The sequence below is a fragment of the Rousettus aegyptiacus genome, unplaced genomic scaffold (genome assembly GCF_014176215.1).
Source record: "Rousettus aegyptiacus isolate mRouAeg1 unplaced genomic scaffold, mRouAeg1.p scaffold_m13_p_7, whole genome shotgun sequence".
NCBI classification, from domain to species: domain Eukaryota; kingdom Metazoa; phylum Chordata; class Mammalia; order Chiroptera; family Pteropodidae; genus Rousettus; species Rousettus aegyptiacus.
Genome location: NW_023416310.1, coordinates 34391787 through 34418659, shown reverse-complemented (window position 1 = coordinate 34418659; position 26873 = coordinate 34391787). Strand labels below are relative to the sequence as shown.

The following is a 26873-nucleotide window of genomic DNA, read 5'->3' as shown; positions in this document are numbered from 1 at the left end:
GGTACTAATATTAATTTCTCTATCTTAATTTAACATTTTTCACATAGGATCTTTTGATTGCAAATATACTATTCCATTTAAAATTCACATACTCAATGATATATCCTTGCTAAATATGCTAAAGAATATATATGTATGTATGTGTGTACATATCCAAACAGAGTCTTTTTTAAACAACTATATGTTACTAGAGGTTTTTGTTTTAGTCAGTGTTTGATGGTGCCTGGCAAACTTAAGGGTAAAGTAATATTCTCACCAAGAGATGCAGGGAGATGAAGGTGGTCCAGCCCTGTGAAGAAGAGTATTTCATCACTGAAATTGTTGAAGCATTATGATAATAAAAAGTAGACCCACCTGGATCCCACTTATGATTGTTGTAGTATTCTTTATGGGCAATCCACCTTTGCATTGCCTGAACCTGGGAACTCCCAACCTTCGCCCATCACCCAAGGTGCAGAAATAGCAAATCACAGTCCTCAGCCCAAATGCAGAGCCAATGACTACAAAGCATCATCCATCCTAGTGCTCAAGCGTGAAAGAGAAGCCTCAGATAGGGCGACTCTATGGTATTTGTCTTTCTCTGACCTATTTCACTTAGCATAATACTCTCTAGGTCCATCCATGTTGTCACACACATTGCTCCCTTTAAAATCCTTATGAAGAGAATTTGGAAACCCTAAATTATTTATAATTTTTTTTTGTTTTTTTAACTTACTTAAAATGTTTCATAATTATTTTTTGCATGAGTAATACACACACAAGATTAATTTTAAAAAGAAGAAAGAAAAAGAAGCAATGAAGAACACTATCCAATGTTAAGTCACATCCTTCTCAAATCAGACCCTACTTCCCCTTTCCTTATCTCCTGGTACCCACTGTTTCTATTTTTTTACATCATCCTTCCAAAGATATTCTGTACTTAAACACCATTGGAAACCATGAATGTATAGTGATGAGGGGTTTTCTAAGTTTTACTTGGTATCCTGGGAGTAGAAACACAATTTGACAATTGAGAGTATTGATCGGCCAGTAGGAGCTGATAGGTTAGAAAAACAGGGAAGTGAAGGGAATTCAGGATTTTAAGGTCTGAATAAAGTCAGAGACTAGATTTGGAGCTAGTAAGGGACGATATATAATTATATTTAAAAGATTCAGAATTGGGATAATGAGACCCGGTATTGGTTAAACTAACATTATGTTATATATGTGTTTATACCAAGTGGAGCAAAAATGTTGTCTTTTTCTCTCATATTTACGCTCACAGTATTGTAATAATTCACAAAGCACATATTCGTAAATATTGTCTTTATTACCCAGTCATATTTGGGCTTGCACTTAGCAAGCTCAAATTTCTAAAATTAAATTTAGATTTCTAATTGCTCATCATGTTTTATTTAAAGGATAATCTATAATGCTATTTGAAAGTCTTTTGATCTATAGTCTTCTAGGAAAGAAAAAAATTCAGTACCATAGGCAGAAAAATCGTATTTCAGGTAATAGAATATGTCACTGCATACAAATCCGTTCTTACTTCAATCAAAAAAGAATATGATACCTTTATTGAGACAATAAAGAAAGGCCAAAGAACAGCATTTCACCTTCATGGAAAACTTAAAGTTTTGGCAGCAGAGCCCACAGCACTGGTATATCACAGGAAGAGAATAATCCAACTTGAGGCAAAGTAAGTATATTAGTAAGTAGCCTAAAAAGTGATCATTGTTACTTGGTTATATTAACTGGCTAGTGTAACTATAACCAGTGGTTCTTAGTTTTGTTTTTTGTTTTTTGTTTTTAAATTTCTACTCTATTTGAAAGCCATGTTTTCATGTTACCCTTCCTACCAACTTGATAATATCTTAGAATAATTTGAGGCATATTGTATCATAAAATAAGGGATATAGGTAATTGCTCCGGGTAATTTCTTGCATAGAAGATTTGATAATACAATTTCATGATTGTCATCTGAATTAGGACACTTAATCCTATAATACACGAAGGTAAGAATCCTAAGCATATTAAATAATACTCAACTAGATTTATTATAGTGAAATTGTTAAAGAGACCATAAAAGTAGCTACAGAAAGGGGCAACAAATAGATACCTTCTCAATTGTGTTATAGCATATATTGGGACTTCATTTCTATTTTTGGCTGAATAATATTTCATCATATTTATATGCTATATTTTGTTTACCTATCGAATATGTTGGTTGTTTTCACCTATGGCTATTGTGAACAATGTCACTATAAACATGTACAAGTATCTGTTTGAGTACCTGCTTTCAGTTCTTTAGAAAGTCTGTTTACTTTTAACATGGCTTTCTTCCACAAGCGTAAGTTCATTTGGATGAAAGCCAAAAGATATTTCTGTAGTCCTTTCATAAACACTTTAAGCTCTTGTTCTGAGCCATTTGTAGTTACCAAGAACTCTATGTAATAATAGATGCAAACAGCAGCCATCTACTGACAAACTTGTTTTTAATTTGCCAAAAACCCTGTGACATTTATATATCTAATTTATTTTAATCTGTTATTTTCTCCTTGGGCCAACATTTCAGTAATAAGCTAGGAGGTAAACTTCAATTAATGCTTAAAAGAAGTTTATATATACTTCTTGGTCTAAAGATCTCTACCTATTTCTAGATACAATCAGTTTTATCTCAAAGAAGTGCTATCATTCCTCTAGCTCTAGGATCAAAATTATGATAGCAGGCTGAATAATGGCCCCCAAAGATAGCAGGTTGTAATCTTGGGAACCCGGAAATGTTATCTTATTTGGAAAAAGGGTCTTTGCAGATATTTAGATAGGGAGATTATCCTGGGTTAAACAGGTGGGCTGTCACCAGTGTCACGGGTTCACTAACCTCAGTCACAAGTGTCCTTGTAAGAAAGAGGCAGAAGAAGCGTTGGCACAAGCATAAGGGGAGAAGGCAATGCGACCATAGAGGCAGAGATTGAAGTGACGCAGCCACAGAAGGCCAACAGCCCCCAGAAGCCAGAAGAAGCAGGGAATGGATTCTTCCCTACAGCTTCTAGAGGAAGCGTGGTCCTGACAACACTGATTTTGGCCCAGGAATACTGATTTTGCACTTCTGACTTCCTGAACTATGAGAATATATTTCTATTGTTTTAAGCCACCAAGTTTGTGATAACATGTAGCCACAGAAAACTGATAGAATTATTATAAAAATAATTTTTAAATTGCAAAAGTTAATTCTCAATTAAAGGGAATAGACACAGTTACTTTGTGGCCACATGATTATGTTTAACACTTAATAAATTTCCAGTAAGGTCATCGAATCATAGTATAAGATTTCATCGATGCTCTGACAGAAAATTTTTCCTCACTTGTGAGGTTAGTGAACTCTTGGGGAACACTGTTTTGTAAACTTCCACCTAAGTCCATAATGGTTCAAAATGATAATTAGCCAAAATAAAGTAATGATTTAACCTGTTTTACTTTAAATTTTATGATTAAATAAGTTAGTTGAAAGAAACATAAGAAAGCTTTCTGTTTTTTCAGACTAAAGGTTATTGAAAATAATTCCTCAAAGATTCAATTGCAAATAGACAAAATGAAACAACTTAGAGCAGAGTATGACATGAAAGAAATAAAATATTGTACTTTCTCCAAAGATCCCTCAAAACCTATTCCAGGTACTGTATTTTGTTTGAAATATTTGAAAGAAATTGTGTTTCCAGTTATTACCTGTTATACAAACTAGTAAATATGTGCTATGTGTCTATCTTCCAAGTGGAGCAGGACTTTAGCCAGACTTTACAAACAACTTTAGCCAAGGTTCTAGGTAGAAAAAGGGAATGAGAAAACCTTAAAAGATTAAAAGTGTTCCAGTCTGACTGGATTATATAAAGTATAATAAGGTGGTTCTTAAAGCGTGGTTCCTGTGTCAATATCAGCATTAACTGGAAACTTGTAAGAAATGCAAATTCTCTGGCCACTCTGCAGACTTACTGTCAGAAACTGCTGAGATGGGAGTGGGGTGGGGGTTAGGGGAGAACCCAGCAGTCAGTGTTTTAACAAGTTCTCCAGTTTATTCTGATGTATTCTGAAGTTTGAGAACCCATGGTTTAACATGCAGAAAAAAACCAAAATAAACCAAAAACACAAAACCATAAACAACAACAACAAACAAACAAAACCCTGTAGTGTATTATTCTGGTGACTATTGTTGATTCATATTAATGTCAGCATTCATTGGTTCATCATCTTCAGCTAAGCCACATTCTAAGAAATCAGAGTATATCTTGAAATTCAACCAGGATGTCAAGAGGTTTGTATGATGACTAAACAGAAAAATTGTGAATATTCATCCTGGAGAAAAGAAAGTCCTTGAGAATAGATAACTATTCAAAACTTTTATGGATTTCAACTAGTGTTTATCCAGAGGCAGAATCAATAGGTGGAAATTTTGGAAGTCAGATTTCATTTCAATGAAAGAACCCTGTGTATTGAAATAATGAGCTACTCCATACCAGATGATTTCAGCTGAGGTCGAATCAGCTCGTATTTGGTGGAAGCAGGGACTAGATTCCCTTTCAAATATAAAATTATGACTAGCAAACTATAAATAAGATACATATGAATAAATACAGAATAACAAAATTGATTAAATGATGAGAGAATTTAGGGTAAGGGAATAATTAAAATTGAGTAAGATTAATACAGGAGGGTTTCTGGAAGAGAATTTGAGGTGTGCCTTTAAAGGCAACAATTTGCCTGAATGAGAAGGGAAGTCGTGTGTGTGTGTGTGTGTGTGTGTGTGTGTGTGTGTGTGTGTGTGAGAGAGAGAGAGAGAGAGAGAGAGAGAGAGAGAGATGAACAATGAATAGAAGGAACAATTAGGGAGGGATGACTGAAGATATGGCTGGCATCTATAAGCTTTGTATTGCAGAGAACAGATTACCCTGGAATTAGCTCTAGTAGATTAACGGAAGATTGGGTTAGGGAGGAATTACTGGGCAGAAATCCTGAATTGTTAGGAAGAAGCTCTGGGCATTATTAAGTGGCAGTGATAGTTAGGGGGTTGCAAGATGTGGTGATCAGGCCATTCAAATTTTCTTCCTTAGGATGTTAAGATTGGACAAATCTTGAGTCTCCATTGATAATATGTTTAAAACTGCTAGCCATTTAAAATTGCTTGCTAATTCTGTTTATGTTCAGTAAACTACAAGTTCATGCTACCATTTTGTAATTATTTTGTAATAGAACTCTGACCTATTGCTGTTTGAGCACAAGAGCACATATGGCTTGGCTTTTTTGATTTATTCCTTTTTCCCATAGGCATGACTCTCCAAGATTCTGTCAGTCTAGATGCTCTCACTAAATACCTGAAACATCTTGAAGATAAATATGCAGAAATTAAACAAGTTATGTCAAAAAAATATGTACCAGCTCAGAGGATGGTGGATTTAGATGAGGAAATGATTGTGGTATTAAAACGGCGGGATGTAGCTGAAAATCTGAACAAAGAGTTACAGTTTCAGTATGCATGTTAATTATATATTTTTAAAGTTTGAAGCTTTTATTTGTGTTCTAATATTTCACTATTTGATTTTAGGTTCAGTATATTATTGATGTCTTTTATCTTTATAGTCATCAAAGACTGCAGATTATTTTATTTGCACTTACCTCATGGGTAAAATCTGACATGAGCATCTCATTTCAAGACTTTGTGAAGCAAATTCAGAAAACTAAAGATTTACACGGTAGTTTATCTATATATTTAATTAACACAAATAATGGATAACATTACTTTTTTTCCTCAGGAAGCTAAAGAGCAGGGATTTTCCTAGGCCGAATTTAAAGAAAGCAAAAATGTGCTTATTTCTGTTAGGTCTCTGTTACCCTATGGGCTCTTCCTTCAATAGCTGACAGATAATTGGTAGAGTAGACTTGGTGAGCCAATGAGACAATACTTGAAATTAAGGAAGAAAGGTAAGGGAGGCCTTTCTTTAGAGGAGGTTGGTGGTATTAGAAACCATAGATTAAACTGTTGGTATTAAACATCTATATGTTTATTATTTTTTATTGATTTATCACCTTAAATACCATTCAGTAAGTCTTTTTTTTTATGTTTACAGGTGACCAAGGCATTGTTGAAGAACTATGTGAATATGATCCAGGCAAGGCAAAAGAAGCTGAAATTTTGCTTTACCACATTGAAAGGCAAATATTTTAAAAGCTTTGATTTTTCTTGTTAAAATAATATTGTGTTTATTTAATATGTATTTAAATACTTATTTACATATTTAATATTTATTCATTAAACATTTAGCATTTAACATCTTAATGAACTAGTCTCTCGCTTTTGTATCTAAAATTCTATACTAATAGGCAAATTAGAAAATAAGCTGGAATTAAAAAAATAGATTCTTTGTGAAAAAAGTACTAGATTGATAGTCTAGGAAATATTTTAGAGGATAGAGGTGAATTGTAGTGCCGATTCATGTTTTAATTATCTTTTTCTTGCATTCGCCAACCATCAACCTGATGTTACAAAATGTTTTTGACAATGCCTTCTTGAGTCAGATTATCCTAGCTAATTCAGTCTTTTTTTCTTATTATTCCCGTCTAATGACATATTAAGAAGACATTTTCTGCCTAATTTTCATTAAATTATTATATATACTATATAATAGAGGCTTAAAAAGATTTAAGAATTTATTCTTTAAGAGGTTAATTCATAGGCTATAAGGCCAATATGTAATGAACATATGTAATATTCTTAGTCTTACATGTTAAATAGTTTTCAGCTGTTGATTTGCTTTTTGATATGGTACCAAGAAGAAATAAAGGTCATTTTGGGGGTCACCAAAGCCTGTATTATTTCCTTACACTACATGCTTCTCTATGTCTACCAGCTTTAGATATGAGAGAAAAACCCTTGTTGCAGTTAAAAGTTTTATCTGTTTTGCCTAATGTCACTTTGGTGTTTTGCTTCTCTGGGGTTCCACATTATTTGCAACACTGTAAATCCTATTTGCCATAGTTTTATTAATTGTGAGGTAAGGGGTGATTTAAAGATATTCTGCCCTAGGAAGAAGAGTAGAGGCTTAAGTTATTTGAACTATTATCATTTTGTCTTGTGTTAGTCTCATATTTAATTGTGAGTCTGTTGCCTGGCAGAGCAACATAGGCTTCTGAATATCAAGGACACCTTTTGATCTTCAACTTGGCAGCCTTTGTAATATTTCCCCTAGGCCGAGCCTTTAAGCAGATTGCCCTTCTTTCCTTCTTTAATATGGAGACTATATGAGAGTAAAAAATCTGAGCTCATTGTAAATTCACTTTAGGTTCTTTCCATTTTCTATGGCTTGCTATAAATACTACAGGAATAAAGTACAGGATCAGATTTCAAGAGTTTTATTATGAGGCTACAAAAATGACAGATTGCTAGGGAAAGAAGTGAAAGAACATTTTACAAAATGAATGAATCTAGTTGTAGTTTATTGGAATTGCTTTTCTATATTACTATGCCATTATGTTTAGTCTATATTAGAAATTTCTAATTGGTTTTCTTATTTGTGTTCTATTTATAATGTATAATGAAATGCGATGGCTATAGGTTCAATGAATTAATCTCACTTGGTGAATATGAAAAGGCAGCTTGTTTTGCAGCAAATAGTCCTAGAAGAATTCTTCAGAACATTGGGACAGTGAATAAATTTAAGGGTAAGCATTACTCTCTGAATTTTGTATATGTATGCAAATCATACTTTTCCGCCTGATAGAATGGAAAGAGCATTGAACTGGGAGACTAAAGATCTAGGCTCCAGACCGATCTCTGCCATTTACTCATTTTCTTTAGCTGTAACATTAAAGGGTTGAATTAGGTTTTCTAAATTAAATTACGAAATATTTCAATTATACAGAAAAGTAGGTGAAACATATAACAGCCATGTACTCACTATCAAGACTTAATGTTAGTATTTTGTCAAATTTGTTCTACTTCCTTTTAAAACCAGCTTTGTTGTCATAAGTTAACATACATACCTATGTATGAGTTGTACATATTTAAAGTACATAATTTGATAAGTTTTGACTTGCGTATCACCTAAAGGTTCCCTCATTCCACTCAGTGATTCCTATTCCTCTCTCTTTAATCCTCACCCTACCTTTCTCTCTCCCTCCCACATCTTCTTCCCAGTCCCCAGGCAACTAGTCTGCTTTGCATTTTCTAGAATTTTATATAAATTGAATTATATAGCAGGTATTATTTTTTGACTAACTTCTTGCACTCAGCATAATTATTTTGAAATTCATCCATGTTGTTGTGTTTACCAATAGTTCATTCTTTTTATTTATGAGTAGTATTCCATTGTGTGAGTACAAGTCCCTTATCAGATAAATGATTTGCAAATATTTTCTCCTAGTCTGTGGCTTGTCTTTTCATTTTCTTAACAGTGTCTTTCTAAAGGTAGACGTTTTAAATTTTGTTGAAGTCCAATATGAGAATGTTTTCTTTTATGGATTGTGATGTTAGTATCATACCTAAGAAATCTGTACCTAATCTGCGGAGATTTTTCTCCTAATTTTTTTGCTAAGGATTTTATAGTTTTAGGTTTCCATTTAGGTGTGTGATCCAGTTTGAGTTAATTTTTATATATAGTGCAAGCTATGTGTCAACGTTTGTCCATTCATCAGTTGATGGGCATTTGGACTGTTTACACTTTTTGGCTACAAATATTTGTGCACAAATATTTTGTGGTTAGATACTTGGGAATGGAATTGTGGGGTTACATGGTAACTGTATGTTATTACTTTGAGAAATTTCTAAGCTGTTTGTACTACTTTCCATTTTCACTAGCAATATAGATAGGTTCCAATTTCTCCATACTTTTACCAACATTTGTTAATCCATGTAAAGTGGTATCTCATTGTGGTTTTGATTTGCATGTCCCTAAAGACTAACAAGGTTGAGTATCTTGTATATTGGCCATTCATATTTCTTCTTTGGAGAAATGTCTATTCTTTGCTCATTTAAAAATTATATTATTTGTGTTTTTATTAATGAGTTGCAAGAGTTGCAAGAGTTCTTTCTATATTCTGGATAAAAAGCTCTTATCAGACAGATGATGGGCAAATATTTCCAGTCTGTAGATTATCCTTTCATTTTCTTGATGTTGTTTTCTGTAGTACAAAATTTTTAATTTTGATGAAGGTCAGTTTACCAATCTTTTCTTTTACGGCCACGTTTTTGCTGTTGTATCTAAGAAATCTTTGCCTAACTTAAGATGCTGTGTTTTCTCCTGAGAGTTTTATATATTTAAGTCTATGATCCACTTTACGTTTATTTTTGTGTATGGTGTGAGGTGGAAGAGTTCATGTTCATTCTTTTGAATGTGGGTATCCAGTTTTCCTACCACCACTTGTTGAAAAGACTTTTCTTTACCCATTGAATTTTTTGGCCCTTTTGTCAGAAATCAATTAACCAGGATTTATTTCTGAACTCTTAATTCTATTTTGTTGCTCTAGATCTCCACTCTATGCCAGTATCATACTATCTTGATTACTATAGCTTTCTAGTAAGTTTTGAGATTAGAAGTGTGAGTCTATCTTTCTTTTGATTAGTATAGTATATTTGGAAATCCTTTGATCTGTGTCTTTGTTTAAAGTTAGTGTCTTCTAGATTACATATATTTGGATCCTACTTTTTTAATTGGGGTATGTAGATCATTTACATTTAATGTGATTGTTGATGTGGTTGAGTTATATTCTGTTTTCCCCAGTTTTTTCTTTTTTTTCTCTTTTTCTGCCTTGTTTTGGATTAGTTGAATGTTTCATGATTTCATTTTTCTTCTTTGTTGGTTTTTGAGCTATAATTCTTTGTTGATTTTTTTTGATTGTTTCTTTAATGTTTATAGATTATATCTTTAACTTATCACATTCTACCCTCAGATGATATTATACTACTTGATGTATTATATAAAAACAGTATAACTAAATTCTTATGTTGATAGCATATATCATTTCTGGTCTTCATTTTGCTTTGTGTAGATTTATATTTTTATCTGATATTATCTTTCTGCTTAAAACACTACTTTTAACATTTTTTACAGTGCAGGTGTGCTGGTCTGCTGATGGTATATTCTTTGAGCTTTTTAAAGTTTCTTCTGGAGGCTCTAAGGGTGGGGTTCATTCAGTACTTCTGTCTGTAGGTCACTGTCAGCAATTTTTGATATTCCTTAGCTTGTAGACACATCACCCCAGTCTCTGCCTTAGTTCTCACATAACTTGTAATATCTAGTCGTAATCCAGAATATAAAATTTAATACATAATAAGCATTATTTAAAAATTACAAATATGTAATTTTAGATTAGAATTTTTTAGAAAATGTGAAGAGATGAAAATAATATGAAGCAAACTATTATTTTAAGTATTTGTTTTAAAATTTTTTCTTCTCTTTGTAGCTGTTGGAAAAATTAGAGGAAAGCCTTTTCCCTTACTCTTATTTTTTGAGGCTATCTTTAGCACAAGCCATGCTCATAGACGTCCTATTGATGCAGCACTAACCCTGGAAGGAATCAAATGTGGATTATCTGAAAAACGTTTAGATTTAGTTATCAATTGGGTCACCCAGGAAAGGTAAGCAAAATTAAACTTTTAACTTAATTTCGACATTTGGTTAATGAAGTTGTTCTCAAAATTTAATAGTTTTCTTATCAATACATTACTCGAGCATTTATTCCAGGTCCCTATCACAATTAATCTGTCAGAAAGTATTTACTAAGCATTCATGGAGTAATGGGCCTAGTTACAGTTGGTCAAGAGTTGACTCTCTGGCAGTTCACAAGATGATTCATGATCACCTAATTGTGGAGGGAAGTTGATCAACAAGGATAGAAAAGGATTGAACAGTATCATGCTGCTCAGAGGGATAAGGTAGAAACCTGGTTCTAGGCAGTCTGTGGGTACATATAAAGGTTAAACCCAGGAGAAAAGTTATAAGCAGGAGAGACATGGACCAAGGTAGCATTTAGGAGAGTATGCAAACCAGAAAGGACAGACAGGAGATGGCTTTGAAGTTAGGTCTCAGCACAGACTGACATGTTTATACCAGGGCTCCCTTAGGTTGGGTTCCCTGGAACCAAAGCCTGAGAGAGGAATTTGGGTGCACATGATTGATATATGGAGACTTTCTGAAGAAAAACCTATGAGGGAGTAAATGAAGCAGAATAGGGGAGGGGAAAGAGCCAAGCAAGGGTGTGACCTCAGGCAAGTTCTGTTCGTGGCCTTATTTATAGGGGGATGGTTCTGGAGCATAAACCACACCACAGAGCTGTTCTTGCTTGAGGATAGGGGCCAGATTTCTATAGCTATTAGTTGCTCAAGGGATCTGGGGTGCCTGGAGGAGGTGGGAGTGTATAACTCTTGAGTATGGTGGCTCCCACTAACCATGGGCAATAAGGGAGGGACCTGTGAGCCACTGACAGCCAATATCCAGAGCAACTAAGGAAGGTTATACTGGCAAAGTAAGCAGGATTTGGGCAGGATGGCAAAACAGCATGTACCTTAGCCATTCATTTACGCAACACAGATCTATTTGCTTCTCACATTAAGTTCACTTTTTCCAGGCACTTCTCCAGGATTCTGTCGTCATAATTCTGGGGAAACCTTATAAGAGGAGAGTTAATGGGATGAACTATAGCCCTTGTCCTTACAATTGGTCCTAGGGGTGTAGTTTGTTTTTTACATTATTGATATAACTTACAAATAGTAACCTATACATATGTAAAGTATACAATTTGGTGAGTTTTTTTTTTAAATAAGCATTATGGAGATATAATTGATATAATGAACCAAACAAATTTAAAGTGTACAATTTGACAAGTTTTGATATATGTATACACCCATAAAATCATCACAATCAAGATAATAAACATATTCGTGACCTTCAAATGTTTCCTTATAATACTTCCTTCTTCCGTTCACCCCTTCATTCCACCTTCTTTCCCATCTCCAGCTAACCACTGATCTGCAAGAGTCTTCTTAGAGTTGAAATTAAGGGTGGGGAAAACCAAGAAGGCTGCTTTAGGAAAGCACAGCGGGTGTGAGGAAGTGATTGGGGGAGGAAAAAGGGGAGAGAGATTCCCAGGCTTATTGCCCAGACTGTTTTTCTTTCTCCTTTTTCCTTCAGGGCCAGTTGCATTCTTTTGGGGCTTGACTCTCCTCCTTCCTTTGGTTAATTTTTCTTTTGAATCATATTCCAATTTCCTGATTGTCCTTTTGGGAAATGACAAGCCGAGACAGAGCAACCTCTGTCCTCAACTCTGGCCTTTTATCAGGTGAAACAGCATCATGACTGTCACCACTTAAAAAAATACAATAATAGTATCAATACAAGAAATAAATACTAAAATACCAGTATTATCATGTTGGTTCAGTAATATAGTCCCAAGAAAGACCAAAATAATTACTTGTTCAGCCTCAGGAAAATGTGACTGTAGCTCTCAAAACCTGTATTTTAGTATCAAAATATAGAAGTCAGGGAATTGCTTACTAAATAATTGATTTATACTCAGGAGGTCCTTTCTGATTTTGAATCTACCCTCTCTGCTGCCCATCCCAACAAACACAAGGAGATATTTTGTAGGGGTTTTCAGGATTTCATTTTATTGTTATTGGCATTTTGTTATTTGTATACAGGTTCCAATATTATGTGATTCCTATTATTCTGTAGCTACTAACTGAAGTACAATTTCCATACAACCAGTAATTAGAAGTGATAATCATATCCAAATGTTTTTTGGCTTATGCTGATAGTTTCTAAGTTACTGTGAGAGTATAGATGGTTCACTGCAATTGTGTTTGAAGATGGTGTGTTAAATATGATGACAAGTGAAATCTATTCAATTGAGCCATCTCAAAAGAACTACTTCTTTAATATTGCCTAATAGACACAGTTATGTCCTTTTTTTCCCTGTTGCTTCTTATATACTGTAACAATTTAAAAATTAACACTGGTATCACTTTCTCTGTTTCCCTTTTAGTACACATGCTTGCAAGATCTATCACTAATTTTGAGCCAAAATTCATTTTCACTACCTTTAACTAACATTCAATAAGTTCTTACACTCTACAAGATTTAGAATCTAGATAACTGCTGAAAACCATTGAGACTCTTAATTATAGGAAAATTTTTGTTTTTCTTATAATTTGAAATCCTGCAAGTCTTTTCAGGAGAATTTTAATGTTGTTTGTAGATTTTTTTAAAAAAACTTGAGCTCAGTTTCACTAAAATGTCTTCCTCAAAGGGATACATGCTGATCATTTTTGTTCTTGTTAAATTTTTGTTATGTTTAATTTCTATTATATCAATTGCCTGTTAACTTGGAGTTCTTACAGACCATAGAAAATCTAGTTCCACTGTGCTGAATTTTCAAATATTTCATTCTCATCCTCTCATTAAGAACTCTCTAATGTGCACCTTATTGATCTACTTGCTCTAGGCTCACATTTTCTGAGGAGGCTGGGGATGTGATTTGTGATTACGGGGAGCAAGATCCTTATACCAAGTCCAAGTGCCTGGCTTTAGCTCAGATTATCTACAGTGAATGTAACCTGCACAAGAAGGCTCTTCTTTGCATGTGTAAACAGGGTCAAATTCACAAGGCCATGGAATACATACAACAATTCAAGGAGTTTACTTGCTGTAAGTGAAAATGTACTTGTATACATTCAAATTCTGGACTTTAATTGTAAGATCACCCATGATAGTAGGCAGTATTTTGGCTTTACATTAATTATGACGTCTGTTTTACATAAACTGATAAGTAGATTTCTTTTGTAATTCCAGTAAAACTCTCAAGCCGAAGCTGCTTCATTTTCATGCTCTTCATTCAAATACATTATGTATTTCCTCAATACACAAACATTTAGCGAACTGAAGCATACAATTTTAAAGATAAAATTTACAGATATGCTGGCTCATGCTACTTAAAGGACTTAAAAAAAAACAACTTATTTGTTATGTATAATGTTCTGAACTAGGATATAAGCATTAGCAATGAAGAATTAGTGAAATACGGTTCATTTCAAAATTTTGAAACACTGAGGTTGTAACTGGGCAGTGATCTGAGAGAACTGTGGACCTTTTGGGGTGACCTTTGTTGCATGAGCTGATCTTGTACTATGAATCTAGTTGAGCGGTAATGTCGATGCACGGGCAGTCCTGACATCTCCCCATACCGCAGCCCTGTGTCAGTCCCGATTTGCAGGCTGTGTACCCAGGTCTAAGAAGCTGCAAAATGAAACAAAACAGCGCACTTTTAGGTCACTTTTTTTTCCCCCAGGAAAAATGATCTTTTATGGCTGTTGAATCTGATCATTTTCAAATAATAAATTGACTTTTACTTAGAATCTTTTTTTAAGTTACTAATTTTTTTTGATTCATCATATAACAGTATGCCTGGTACTATTACTGTAATAATAGATAATAGTTTGGCTTTTACATGCATTATCTCACTTAATCCTTTTAACTCTATGAAGTAGGTTTTATTATTATCCCTGTTTTATGAAAAATATATTTCCACAGAGAGGCTAAGGCATGGAGAAGTAAGTAATTTGCCTACCTGCACATAACAAAATCTGGCATAGTAGGTACTACTCAATATTTATTGACTGAATTATATATTTTATTATTAGTATCTAAGTATACAAATTCAGTTTCTGTATTGATTGTTTTTCCATAAGTAATAATTATTTCAGTCAGGGTTTAAACATAGAATTTAGGTTTTAATTACTCTTGGAACATGATTGATTCATTATCATATTATTCTGTTCCTCTAGTAGTACATTACACTCTAAAATAATTAAACATATTGTAATAATTAAAAAGTAATACACTTTTATATAATTAGAACCTTGATATTTATTCACAGAATTTATTTAGCATAACATCATAAGATGAAAATAATAATAACCTGAGAAAAATTAAGCTTGAAAGAGAAACACTGAAAAATTACTTGCTTATTTTACTTTTTAATGAGAAACAGCCATGGCTTTCCAAGGTATCATCTTTGGCCTTGGGACAGATATAGTTTGTTAATACTTTCTGGTTTCAGAAAAAAATGTTCCCTCTTAAATTTAGACTATCACTTTTATATTTACAAATTTAAGAAAAACATTGAAAGCAAAACAAACAGAAACAGAAAAGTTCTAAAAAAATCTTGTGTTACAAAAGCATAAATCTGACTAATAGAGCATCAGTTTTAGACGTAAAGATTCTTTTTTTTTCCTCTAATAATTTCTAGTATAAAGCTTGAAATGATTTGTTTGTTTATATTCTCCATTATCATGAACCTATCTGGAAACTGGGTTATTCTATATCTGAGGCTCTTAAACTCTTTGGTTTCAGGTTCCTTTACACTTTTAAAAAGCATCGAGATCCCAAAGAGCTTTTATTTATGTTGGTTATAGCTAATGATATTTATCCTATTAGAAATTAAAGAAGTATAAATTAATAGTTGATAGATGGTTATGGGGATGGGGAGCACAACATAGGGAATGCAGTCAGCAGTAATATATTGGCTAAGTGGAAAAAAGGAGAGAAGGAACAGTTAGGGGAATCATTTTATAAACTATATAAATGTCTAACCAATGTACTGTATACTTGAAACTAATAAAAAATAGAAATTGAAATAAAACAATTTTGTTATTCATTTAAATTAACAATAAACTCTTTACATGTTATCATAAATGAAATATTTTTATAAAAGATAACTTTCCAAAAACCAAACAATTTTATGAAGAAAATGGCATTGTTCTATATTTTTGCAAATGGCTGGTTTAATAAAAGATAGCTGGCTTACCATATTTGCTCCCATATTTTGAAAACCACTGTTCTAAGTATTTTTTGAGTTAAACAAATACCATAGTTGGTATATGAGCCCTTATAATATTAAGACAGAATATACATGAGATAAATTATGACTGATAATATGTCAAACTAAGGAACAAGGAAATGGATTCCAAAGTGTCATAAGCAGGGAAAACTTCATGGGATTTGAATGCGTGTCCTTTCTGATTAATCTTGTACATAATTGAGTAGATATCGGTTAATCAATTTTTGGAGAAGGGGATTTGATAACTGATCGAATAAAATAGAGATGAGTGCGTTATGAAATGTTGGAGGCTGGGGAAATGATATAAAAAAGCTTCACTTTAGTGGAGGCTGGCTTGAGTGACCCAAATCATAAACTTCTATTTCTTCTCTAGGGATATTTAGAAAAAATTATTTGACTTCATTGGTATAGAATTATATAATGCTTTTCCTTGTTTCCTCTTTTACCATCCCCACTCTCTCTCTGTTACGTATGTGTATGTGCATGCATGTGTATATATAAATACACACATGCAACACACACACATGTATTTATTGTTTTGTAAAAGCAACACTGTAGATTAGAAGGTCATAGATTCTGGGGGTCAGATGAACAGTTCTACTTTATACCAGGAATGTAATTGGAAAACAGGCTTCTCTAAGCCTATTTTCTCACTTATAATGTAAGAATAATAATATCTCACTTATACTGAATATTAAATGCAATGATTTAACATATGTAAGTTCCCAGTACAGTAAATATGCATCTAATAAACACTAGATTACTTCATATTGCCTTTCAGAGTGCAGATTATGTTTATGGTAATTCTTAAAAGGCTCTCAGAAATTATTCTGAAAATTACCTGTATTGTGGCACAAGAAGAATATTTTTACTTTAAAACATTTAGGAAGTTAATACAAAGTTGATAATTTTAAGAATATAAATCATGATTATAGTTTTAGCTTACCTCAGTAGTTAACTTGTAGATTAAACTATATGAAATTGCTTTATTTTGGAGTCAAAAATGGTCAAATGTAGGCAACTTCATATGACTCAAACTCTAACTACTTGAACTAGTTAATGGCTTCTTAAAATCTTCATTTGTTTCTAAATTCTTGATATTTTTAGGAAAAAAATTACCAAGGCACCTTTTTCTGTGCAAAGCACAAAAAGAAAGATACTGTACTCACTAGAGGTTGGCCCAAATAAGGTATAGACAAACATAACATAGTATTAGATGGAACCTTAGAAACTGGAGATACTAATTCTAGAACTTTTAAGATGCAAAAACTGAGATCCAAAGGATTAGGTGGCTAACAAAACTGATTAGAATTCAGATTTCCTGATTGACAGTCTCATCCTTTTTATTATACCACATTTCTTTCATAACAGTTTGTTGATAAATTTTTCTTCTGGTACTTTTTGTTATAGGTAGTTTTCTGTGTGTGTGTGTGTGTGTTTCCTGTGCTGAGCATGATGATTATTATTATTTTTGATTGGGGGTAGTATCGTTGAGTTCATTGAGGGCTTCGGAAGGATTGGAAAAAGAAGTGTTGATTGGCAGGTATATATACATTATTAGCTGGCTTCAGTTTCTAGTTTTATATTAGAGTGTTGAGACATAGTTTTCATTTTTGCTTTCAGATGACCTGATGCAGCTAATAAAGTTATGTCCTGACCCTGAATTAATTCAGTGTCTCACTAAAGAATGGAATGGGAAATCACCATTTTTATCTTTTGGTCTTACTATAATTCATCTATTCTCTGTAGATATGAAAAAAGTTGGCATTAAGGTACTTCAAGAAATAAATACAGGTAAGTAGAGTAAAATGTTACAGAAGAAATAGAAGTAGGTTATTTAGTGAAAGGATCAAGATTATTATGTTTGAGCTCATTCAGTCTTCTAAGAGTTCCTTCTCAACTTTAGAAGTTTATAAATGTAAAGACTACAGTGTAAACTATAGTCTATTGGCAATAGGATATATTTCTTGAGGGAATTAGAATGAAGAGAGAATCTTTAGGAAGTTTGAGGGGAATATCATAATAATTATAATAGCTAACACTATAAAAACTTTATGTGTATTAACATATGTATATATTTAGCAATTTTATATGCATTTTAAATGTTTAGACAAACTTTACATTTCTTACATTATATATGGTATATATATATTTACATTATATATGTGATATATATATGTTACATATGGGATTTATTCTGAACCTACTCTCTGGTGGGATCAAAAATAACTAATTAGATTTCACATTTTTTTCTTTCCCTAATATAGGAACTCAAACAGACAACTTGATTTTAAATTATTATGTGGAATCAAAGAAAAAATAATAAATTATATGAAAACATATTTGGGAAGATAATTTTGAAATTATCATTAGTAGATATATTTTATTTGATAGAAAAATAATGATCATAGTAGAAATAAAATAATAGCGATGACAATATATTAAAATGACATTCTCTTTCATTAAGTATTGTAAGTAATGCAAATAACAGATAAGAAATTACTTCCATAGATAAGTATCTCCCAAAGAGGGTCACTATAATCAATTTTCAAAAGTAAATAACATCATTAGTTTTCTTTAATAAACAAAATCTTTCTTTTATTTTTTTTAGAAAAATATTTGTTATAGAGTTATTTAAGAGGTCACTTTCTAGAGACAAGATAGAGGATTTGCCAAAGAGTTTTTTAAACCTTTGGGTCAGCACTACCAAGGAATTTATAAAAGTGTTTTAAGAGTCATGAAAATAGATCTATAAGCTCTCAGTTTTCTGATAGTTTTTAGTGGTACTGTACAGACTCTGTGAACAAGGCTAAACCCACATTCTTCACTTTCTGAGCTCCCTTCCTTGTAGCCCTCAACAACTGCTAATCTTGTCAAGGAGGAGATGAGTGAAGGGGTGGAGAATGTGAAAAATGGTAGAGGGTTGAATTGAGGCCAGAAAAAGTTAACGAAAAGGAGGAGGAGGAGGAATTACAATTGCCATAAGCTAAACACTCCACATTAAACATGTAGGACTCAGGTATGGAATCAGGTTTAACAGTAACTGAGTTTAAATGATATCCCTTTCTATTTCTGAAGAATTGTTAAGTGTGAATTATCAAGTAAGAATAAGTACCATACTATAACATTGTATTTTTTTTCCTTAGATGCAATTGAACATCTTATGATAAATGATCCATTTTGCTCCCTAGAAAAGTGGCAAGAAGTGGCAAATATATGTTTAGAGAATGGCTTTGTCCGCTTATCTAATGATATTATGTCCATTCTTCGATCTCAGGCAGGAGTTACAGAAATCTCCGAAGAAGATGATACAGTCAACTTAATGCAACATGTTTTTTGGTAGTTCTCATCTTAACCAGTTGAGGGAGCTTGTACAGCATTTTATGTATGTTGCTTGGGCAAACTGATTTTGGAATAACTAGTAAATAAATCCAGAGTGTGACGCTCTCAGAAATAAATCATGCTTCTTTTGTTATGATGACATTTAGATTTGTTTTTGAAACATTTATACCGATGTCTATTTTCCCCCATATGGTCATTTTTGTACTGAATCTTGATAAAATCCAAGGATATAACTTTGTATAAAACTCGGTTTAGGCATTTTATCTAAGGGCATAAGCTAATGTCTAGATAGCAAGATTAGCTTGTGATCAGTTTGATAGCAAGAACTGAGGAAAGTGTGAATAGTATCCTATTTGTTAGACTGATTCCCCAAATACCATGCTACAAACCTGACTTTTAACAAAAAAGGCAGGAGATCATTTTAAGGTTGGACTCACTGGTGAAAACATAAGAGTATGGTAATTTCTACTTCTGATTTAAAGATATGCCCCATAGTTATATATATATGGCAAACATTGGGCTTCTATTGTAAAAGTTGGGAATCTTAGCATGTTCTTACCTAGAGAGAAGACCAGCTAAATTTTGCATAGAAGTAGACCAGGGATGCCTGTAGGCACAAAGAATATGTCATAAGTAGATAATTTCAAGTATCTGAATAAGTATTCAATTAAAAGTGTAAGAGTTCTGTGTCATAGACAAGTGTGATATTCAAAATATTTAATGATCAGTATGGCATGGGCTCTGATCAAACAGAACAGATGCCCAACTAATCAGAACAGCTTTCAGCCCTGATGCCACACCAGCTAAATGTCAGCTTTGACAATGAAACATGGTAAAATAAGTTGCTGTTAGAATAAGAGTAAACAGCATACATTTTCCTCTGCTAAATTTAAATTCAATATATATTTTGTATTTGGAATCAGAGAGCCTTATATTCAAGTTCTGGTCCTACATTTTACTCTTATATGGGCAGTAATACCTTCCCTAAAGTTTTGTTGTGAAGAGTAGTGATATGTATGTGTAATGTAAGTATATAACATAATGGAGAAACTTAGTAGAAGATAACTGTTATTTTTATGTAATAAGTCTCCCCAAAACAGATATTACCATACTTGATTTATACTCGCTAAATCCCATGTAGCTATACATTTGTATTTGATATAGTGACATACATACCTTATTGACTATATTAAGCTATCTGTCTATACTAATATTAAGGGTACTTGGCTTACCTTATAAATCCAGAAGAGTACTGGCCAAATTCTTAATTTTTCCACATATTGCTAAACACAGTAGTGGATAATTATAATTCAGTTTTCTAAAATGTAGTATTTTTTAAAGTAATATATGTGTACGATTTAAAAAGCAATATATTATAATAAGTAATAATAAGACTTATAATACATAATAATATTTTGATGTCTGCCCTTCTCATTAGCTATGATTTTTGAGAAAAGATCAAGGAGGGGAAAGAGAGAGGATATTTCTGCAGCATTGATTCTTTATGTATAACAGTGACTTAAAACCGTTTTTTTTTCTTTAAAACTTGTAGGATTGATACAAAGCTATTATGTGTCTGTTGACAGAATTTAGGAAAAAATGTCTCCATGAAAGCCAGGAGGATAAAGTAGACATATAAATCCGGAAAAAGCTTGAAATAGCAGCTGTTGTTATAGTTACTGTTAATTTTGCTTTGGTTTTAAAATGTTTTTCCTCCACTCCTTATTATTCCTTCTCTGTCAGCATTACCTTCGGCAGTTTTCCCAAGGAAAGTGAAACTTGTCGAGTGACTATAAATTAAAATGCCTGGTGGTGGAGTTGGGAGGAAGAGCAAGAACATAAAGTCAAGGGGAGGAAGGAGAATGTCGAGATGTGAGCGCCCTAGGGCTTGGGAGCAGTGAGAACCTCCCTATAAGCTGCGCCGGAAAAAGGCCAAACGGGAGCCTCATGGCACAGGAGCCCACGTGCTAGACCAGCTCTTCTACCACCCAGCTTTGTGCGCTCTTCTTCCTGCGTTTATTTTGACGAGATAAGTCCTCTTGTCATTTACAATTAAAAAATTAAGTAATTCTGCAAAAAAAAACATGATTTCCCAGCGCTTTTTGGCCTTCTGCCTAGATTTTAAAATCAAGATTCGACATGAGCATTAACAACACGTACTGAATTCCTGTTTTGTGTATGGTCTCTCCTATTAAGATTGCAACTTCTTTTAAATACGCTGTTTAGACGCAGCATATTTTTTTAAATAACTAAAAATAATTGTTTAGTCCAATCTAATATTTTGTCCATATTTAAATTTCACCGATTGCTTAAAAATGTCTTTTTACAGTTGAGTTGTTCTGATTAGGATCTAAACAAGGTTCATGTGTTCCATTTGGTGGTTGTGTCTCTGGATCGAGAGTGTACCCATCCCCCACTCCCTTTTTTTTCCTATTGACTGGATTAGCTTTGTCATTACTGGGAATGTTCCACAGTCTGAATTTGTCTGATTTCTTCCTTACAATATTATTTAACTTGTTCTTCTATTTCCCATAGTTTCTATAAATGGAATTTAGCCCTAAAGACTTGACCTAATTTAGGTTCAACCATGTCATTTAGGATACTTCATAGGTGATGCTGAGTTCTTCACATTCCATCATATTATGATGCACTAAATGTTTAGTTATCTGATCTCATTGCTTTTTGAGATAAAGCCCCAAATCCTTAACATGGCCTTAAAAACCCTGAGTAATCAGCATTCTAGCTGCCTCTTCAGACTTATCTCCTACCATATTCCTCACTTTCTTTGAGCTGGACACTTGCCTTCTGTCTGTTCCTCTTATAAAGGGCTTTCAAATATGCTACTTATTCTGCCTGGAAGGCCCTCCCTTTCTTTTTACCTAATAATTTCTTTTACTTTAGATTTTAACTTAGTTAAAACTTCCTCAAGGAAGCCTTTCATGACTTCCTTAATTATGCCAGTTTTCCCATTTACAATAATGAAGTCTGCCTTTTCTTGCCGTTATGGTTGTAGTCAGGGACAATACTTTATTTTTTATTTTTTTTTATTTTTTAAATTAGTTTCAAGTTACATTACATTGGTTAGACATTTATATAATTTATAAAACGATTTCCCTAATCGCTCCTTCTCTCCTCTGGTTTTCCACCTAGCCAATATATTACTGCTAACTGCATTCCCTATTCCGTGCTTCCCATCCAGGGATAATACTTTTTATGGAGGGCAAGGACAATACTTCTTGAGAGTATGGGAGATGGGAGAGGGTTACTGTGTCAGTTTTCTTGGGCTGCTGAAACAAAGTACCAGAAACTGAGTGGCTTAACTAACAGAAATTTATTGTCTCACAGTTCTCGAGGCTAGAAGTTTGAGATGGAGGTGTTGGCAGGGTTGGTTACTTCGGAGAACTGTAAGGGAAGATCTGTTCCAGGCCTCTGTCTCTCTTCTCTGTTTCTTATATCACTTTCCCTGTCTGCATGTCTTTGTTCAAATTACCTCTCAGAAGCACCAATCATACTGGATTAGGGCCCACCCTAATGACCTAATTTTAACTTGAATACCTCTGTAAAGACCCTATCTCCAAAGAAGGTCACATTTTGAGGTTCTAGGGGTTAGGGCTGCAACATGTGCATGCATTTTGGGAGGACAAGATTCAACTCATAGCAGTTGCCATTATATTACCAAAATCAAAGGCTACCGTATTTTCTCATTCAGAATGCCCAGTTTACTGATGCCCTAGTAAGAGAAGGCAGGATTCTTTAGCTTGAAAGATAGAGCTATTATGTGTATTGCCAGTTCAGAATAGAGGCCATTTGATTTTTCATGCAGAGGAACTTGGAAAGTAACAGTATAATTTGTGCATAGAAAGAGGAAAAGATATATGCTCTGTAAGTAACTTCGAGATCTTTATTTTTCACATTAAAGAATTAACTTATCAATATCCTTCCCCAACTATATTGCCATAAGGATGGTAAAGAAGCAATATTACACTTTTTAAAAAGTGGCTACCAATATACATTTTGAAGATTTTCCTAAATGGATCCTTGTTTCTGAATAGTTAGCTCTTTAGTGGAAGTTCCATTGTGGCTCTGGGAGGCTGCCATTTTCGTGTTGCATTATCAAACTGCCTGCAAGAATAATCACTACTAAGTGTTTTCAGTCCTCCATTGAGTGCAAGCTCCATGTGTGTTGACAGTTAAGGCCACTGAGGAGGCTTCTGTTATATTCTTTAATCTCGTTTTCTTGGGTCAGATCATACAATACTGTTATAAATAGGGCCAGCTTTAGTTGGACATAGGCTTAATTTAACATGAGTGCGTGTCACTCTCGAACTCTTTGAATGTACACAGATTGAGATGTCTAGTAACAAACCCCCATTTGTTCCCTCTTAGAACTCTTTTTCTCACCACACATGTGCTCACACAATTTCAAAGCACAGAATCAATGTGAGAATGAACATTTTAGAAGCAGCCACCACCAATACCATATCAAAGATCTCTGCCAAGCTGCTAAAATATCTAGAAATTTATGGGCTGACTATCATGGGTTTTGAGTTGCAGGCCTTGACCAACCCAAAGAGCAAGCAGTCTGAGTGTAAAGTCTGCATGCTCTTTTTCCAGCTTTTCTGAGGTGAGCACTTACATTGACAAGTTCCTGAACACGACATTCAGAAACAGGTTTGTGCTGATACTAGGATCAGTAATGAAGGTGGGAAAATGATTGGCAGAGAGATCCCAGTGGTTAGAGTTAAAATGGAAGCAAACACAGTATAAAGGCCTCTCTTTGGTTAGGGTTCACTAGAATATGGTTTGATTGGACCCAGCAGATGGCGGTAGAGATACCAGCAAGACCTTCACCTCTGTTTCAGCGAACTGAATTGTTTTTATGGGTAAAAAGTGAGGCTGCTCCTATTCTTGCTAGTCATAAATACAGCATTCTGTTGGCAAGCTTGGATAACTTGAAGACCATTCTTTTTTCCTAGTTTTTAAAATTGTAATAAAACAGACATAAAATATAACATCTTAGTTATTTTTAAGCGTATGGTTTAGTGATATTAAATACATTCGTAATGTGCTCTTATTACCAGCACCCATCACCATAACTTTTTATTTTGTAAAATTAGACTCTATACCCGTCAAAAACTAACTCCCCTTTCTCCCCTCTCCCCAGTCCCTGGCAACCACCATGCTACTTTCTGTCCCTATAATTTTGACTAAGTACCTCATATAAATGGACATAAGTATTTGACTTCATGGCTGGCTGGTTGTGGTGGGCATGACACAGTGCCCTTTTCTTCCTTTTCATGGTCTTTGGCTGAAATGCCATCTGAGACTGAAAGTGTTTGTCTAATAGATCTGCTATCAGTTCTTTTTCAGGGACATTTTCTGTTGATTTTTTTTCCTTAGAACAGGCCATGCTTTCCTATTTACATGTCTTGTGATTTTTTTTTTTTAAACTGGACATTTGAATCTAATAATGAGGTAACTCTGGAAATCAGATTCCCCTCTTTCCCTAGGGTTTGCTGTTTTTTATTTGTTTGTTTCACTTTTTGATTATTGTAAGCTGTCTCTGTGCTGGCTGAGGTGTAAACGAGTTCTTCTTGGCTCTTTTTCTGAGCCTGCACCTTTCCCTGGGTGTGTACAATGACTTTCTAATTTCCCTTGTATGTGGAGATTTTTTTTTTTTTTTAATGTCCTACTCTTTAATATCTGGCTCCCAAAAAAAGGCCCTTTCAATCCCCTGGAAGTCACTACAGCTGAAAGGGGGAAAGGCTTGTAAAAATGTGTCTTGGCAGTGGCCAACTGCCTCTTGGTTGTCATCTCTGAGATCAGGAGCGGCAGTCAGTGATCACAGCACAGATCCCCTATATTTGGAAGGCAGGATCCTTTTTGCCCACCATGGTTCCTGCAAGCTATGTGCAAGCTGCTCCAGGAATAAGGTGCATGGCTGTCTGCTATGGGGCTGGGAGCATGGGACGGGTGGCTGTCACTGTTTGAGGAGCTAACATTGACTGAAATTAATCACAATTTACTGTTATACCCTTCCCCTGGAAGCCGTAAGCTTTTGGTAGACTTCAGAATTCCAAAATTGTTACGTCAGACAGATTCTGCCAGTTCAATTTTATTTTCTAGGTGGGAAGACAGAGACCTGGTGCTTCCAGTTGCATCTTCTCAGAATCCTCCTTGGGGACCATTCTTGGGGATTCGTATTCTTAGGAAGACAGCCCTTTAAAGAAGTAAAGTTACTCTACATTAAAATGTTGTGTAATTCTAGCACGTTTTCTCTTTTTGAGCTTTTCAGTTGAAGCAGGGATGAGGGTGGGGTGAGTTGGGGCCTGGGGATGAGGGCTTTGTTTTCTAGACATAGGGTTTCTTTTCAAGACGTTTCAAAGGCCATATTGTAGTAGGCTCCTGCCCATTATGCAGCAGTCCCACACTGTCGTATGCTTGAGCAGGCCCTTGTGGCTTGGCTGGCTTTTCTGTTTGTGCTATTCCAGGTTTGTACAGCACAGGCTGGCCACAAAGTTGCTACTAATGCCATGATTTCACTTTAAAAAATGTTGGCCTGCCCAGTATGTTTTTCCGAAAAGAAATGTATACCCCAAAATATCCCAGGCTGGTCAATTTACCGCCTGATTGTGCAGAGTCTATTTTCTCAAAATCATTGAGATGATTTCAAAACCAACTGAAGAGGGTACCTGGTTATTCTGCTTACATAGTATTCGATCCTTGATATAAAGTGGGGAAATGAGATTATTACAAAGTTGAATCCAAGATCCAGATCGAGGAAATAATTCTGAGAATTTCTTGATGTGACTCGGCCTGCCTGCTGGCAGATCTCCACAAACATCGCTTTTGAAGGAGGCTCATGAGCTAAAGTCAGGCTTGCTTTCATCTCACAGTGGGGGTTTCACTTGTCTTTGTTCCTCTATTTCCATCAAAAACAGGACAGTGAGTTTTGCCATTCGAGCAGCTTGTAATTTCTCCAGGCCTGTTAAGTGTCGAGAGGAGAAAAAACAATGCCTGAATCTTCTGCAGAGGTGAATACATTTAGGAAGACATGGAAGTATTTGTAAGTCAGGGTTTCTCAATCTCAGCATTATCGACATTTGTATTCTTTGTTGTGTGAGGCCCTCTGCCCTGTAGGATGTTCAGGATGTTTAGTGGCATTCTGGCCTCTATCCACTAGATGCCAGTAGCAGTCCCTGTTCCCTCTGCGACCAGTAATGACTAGCAGAAATGTCTCCAGGCCTTGCCAAACAGTTGAAAACCACTGGGGTAGGTTTTCCTAATGAGTATAAAAAACTCTACCAATCCACAGGCAAACATCATAATTACTGAGTGGCTCTTCCGCAAAAAAAAGATCAAAGATAGAAAAATAAGTGAATGTACCTCCTTTATTTTTTTCTCCTACATAAATCTTTGTTTACCATGCAGATCCAGAAAGCATCCTGAGGTAAGTTCTGGGAAACAAAATAGAGTTTACCTTACTTTCAATTCAAAGCTGAGAAATTTGAGTATCTCAAGATTCTTGGTGAGGAAGAAGTGACTAATGTGCTCAGATTTGCCTCTTAGGCGGAAGCACATAACCCCCAGACATGAGCTGCTTGCCTCTGGCCAAGTTCTGCAGAGTCACCCTCTTGCTGCTGTTCTCTGGGCACACGGTGGCCTTC

The 26873-nt window shown here is 34.5% G+C and overlaps 1 protein-coding gene across 8 annotated transcripts in view; it reads left to right on the top strand.

Moving 5' to 3' along the window:
* The window catches only part of CLHC1 (clathrin heavy chain linker domain containing 1), a 32903-nt gene extending 7385 nt beyond the window's left edge, over positions 1-25518 (top strand). For 5 of the 8 annotated variants that reach the window (XM_016162612.2, XM_016162616.2, XM_016162610.2 and 2 more), the window contains 10 exons: positions 1494-1681; positions 3523-3656; positions 5302-5503; positions 5614-5726; positions 6102-6186; positions 7586-7692; positions 10432-10606; positions 13471-13673; positions 17488-17658; positions 19011-19339. In XM_016162612.2, the coding sequence (XP_016018098.1) occupies positions 1494-1681; positions 3523-3656; positions 5302-5503; positions 5614-5726; positions 6102-6186; positions 7586-7692; positions 10432-10606; positions 13471-13673; positions 17488-17658; positions 19011-19207 (1575 nt within the window). In that variant the 3' untranslated portion in view covers positions 19208-19339. Of the gene's footprint in view, positions 1-1493; positions 1682-3522; positions 3657-5301; positions 5504-5613; positions 5727-6101; positions 6187-7585; positions 7693-10431; positions 10607-13470; positions 13674-17487; positions 17659-19010; positions 19340-20949 lie in introns of those variants that run through there. The other 3 variants (XM_036224773.1, XM_036224774.1, XM_036224775.1) reach the window with 3 other exon arrangements.
* Positions 25519-26873: the final 1355 nt, after the last annotated feature.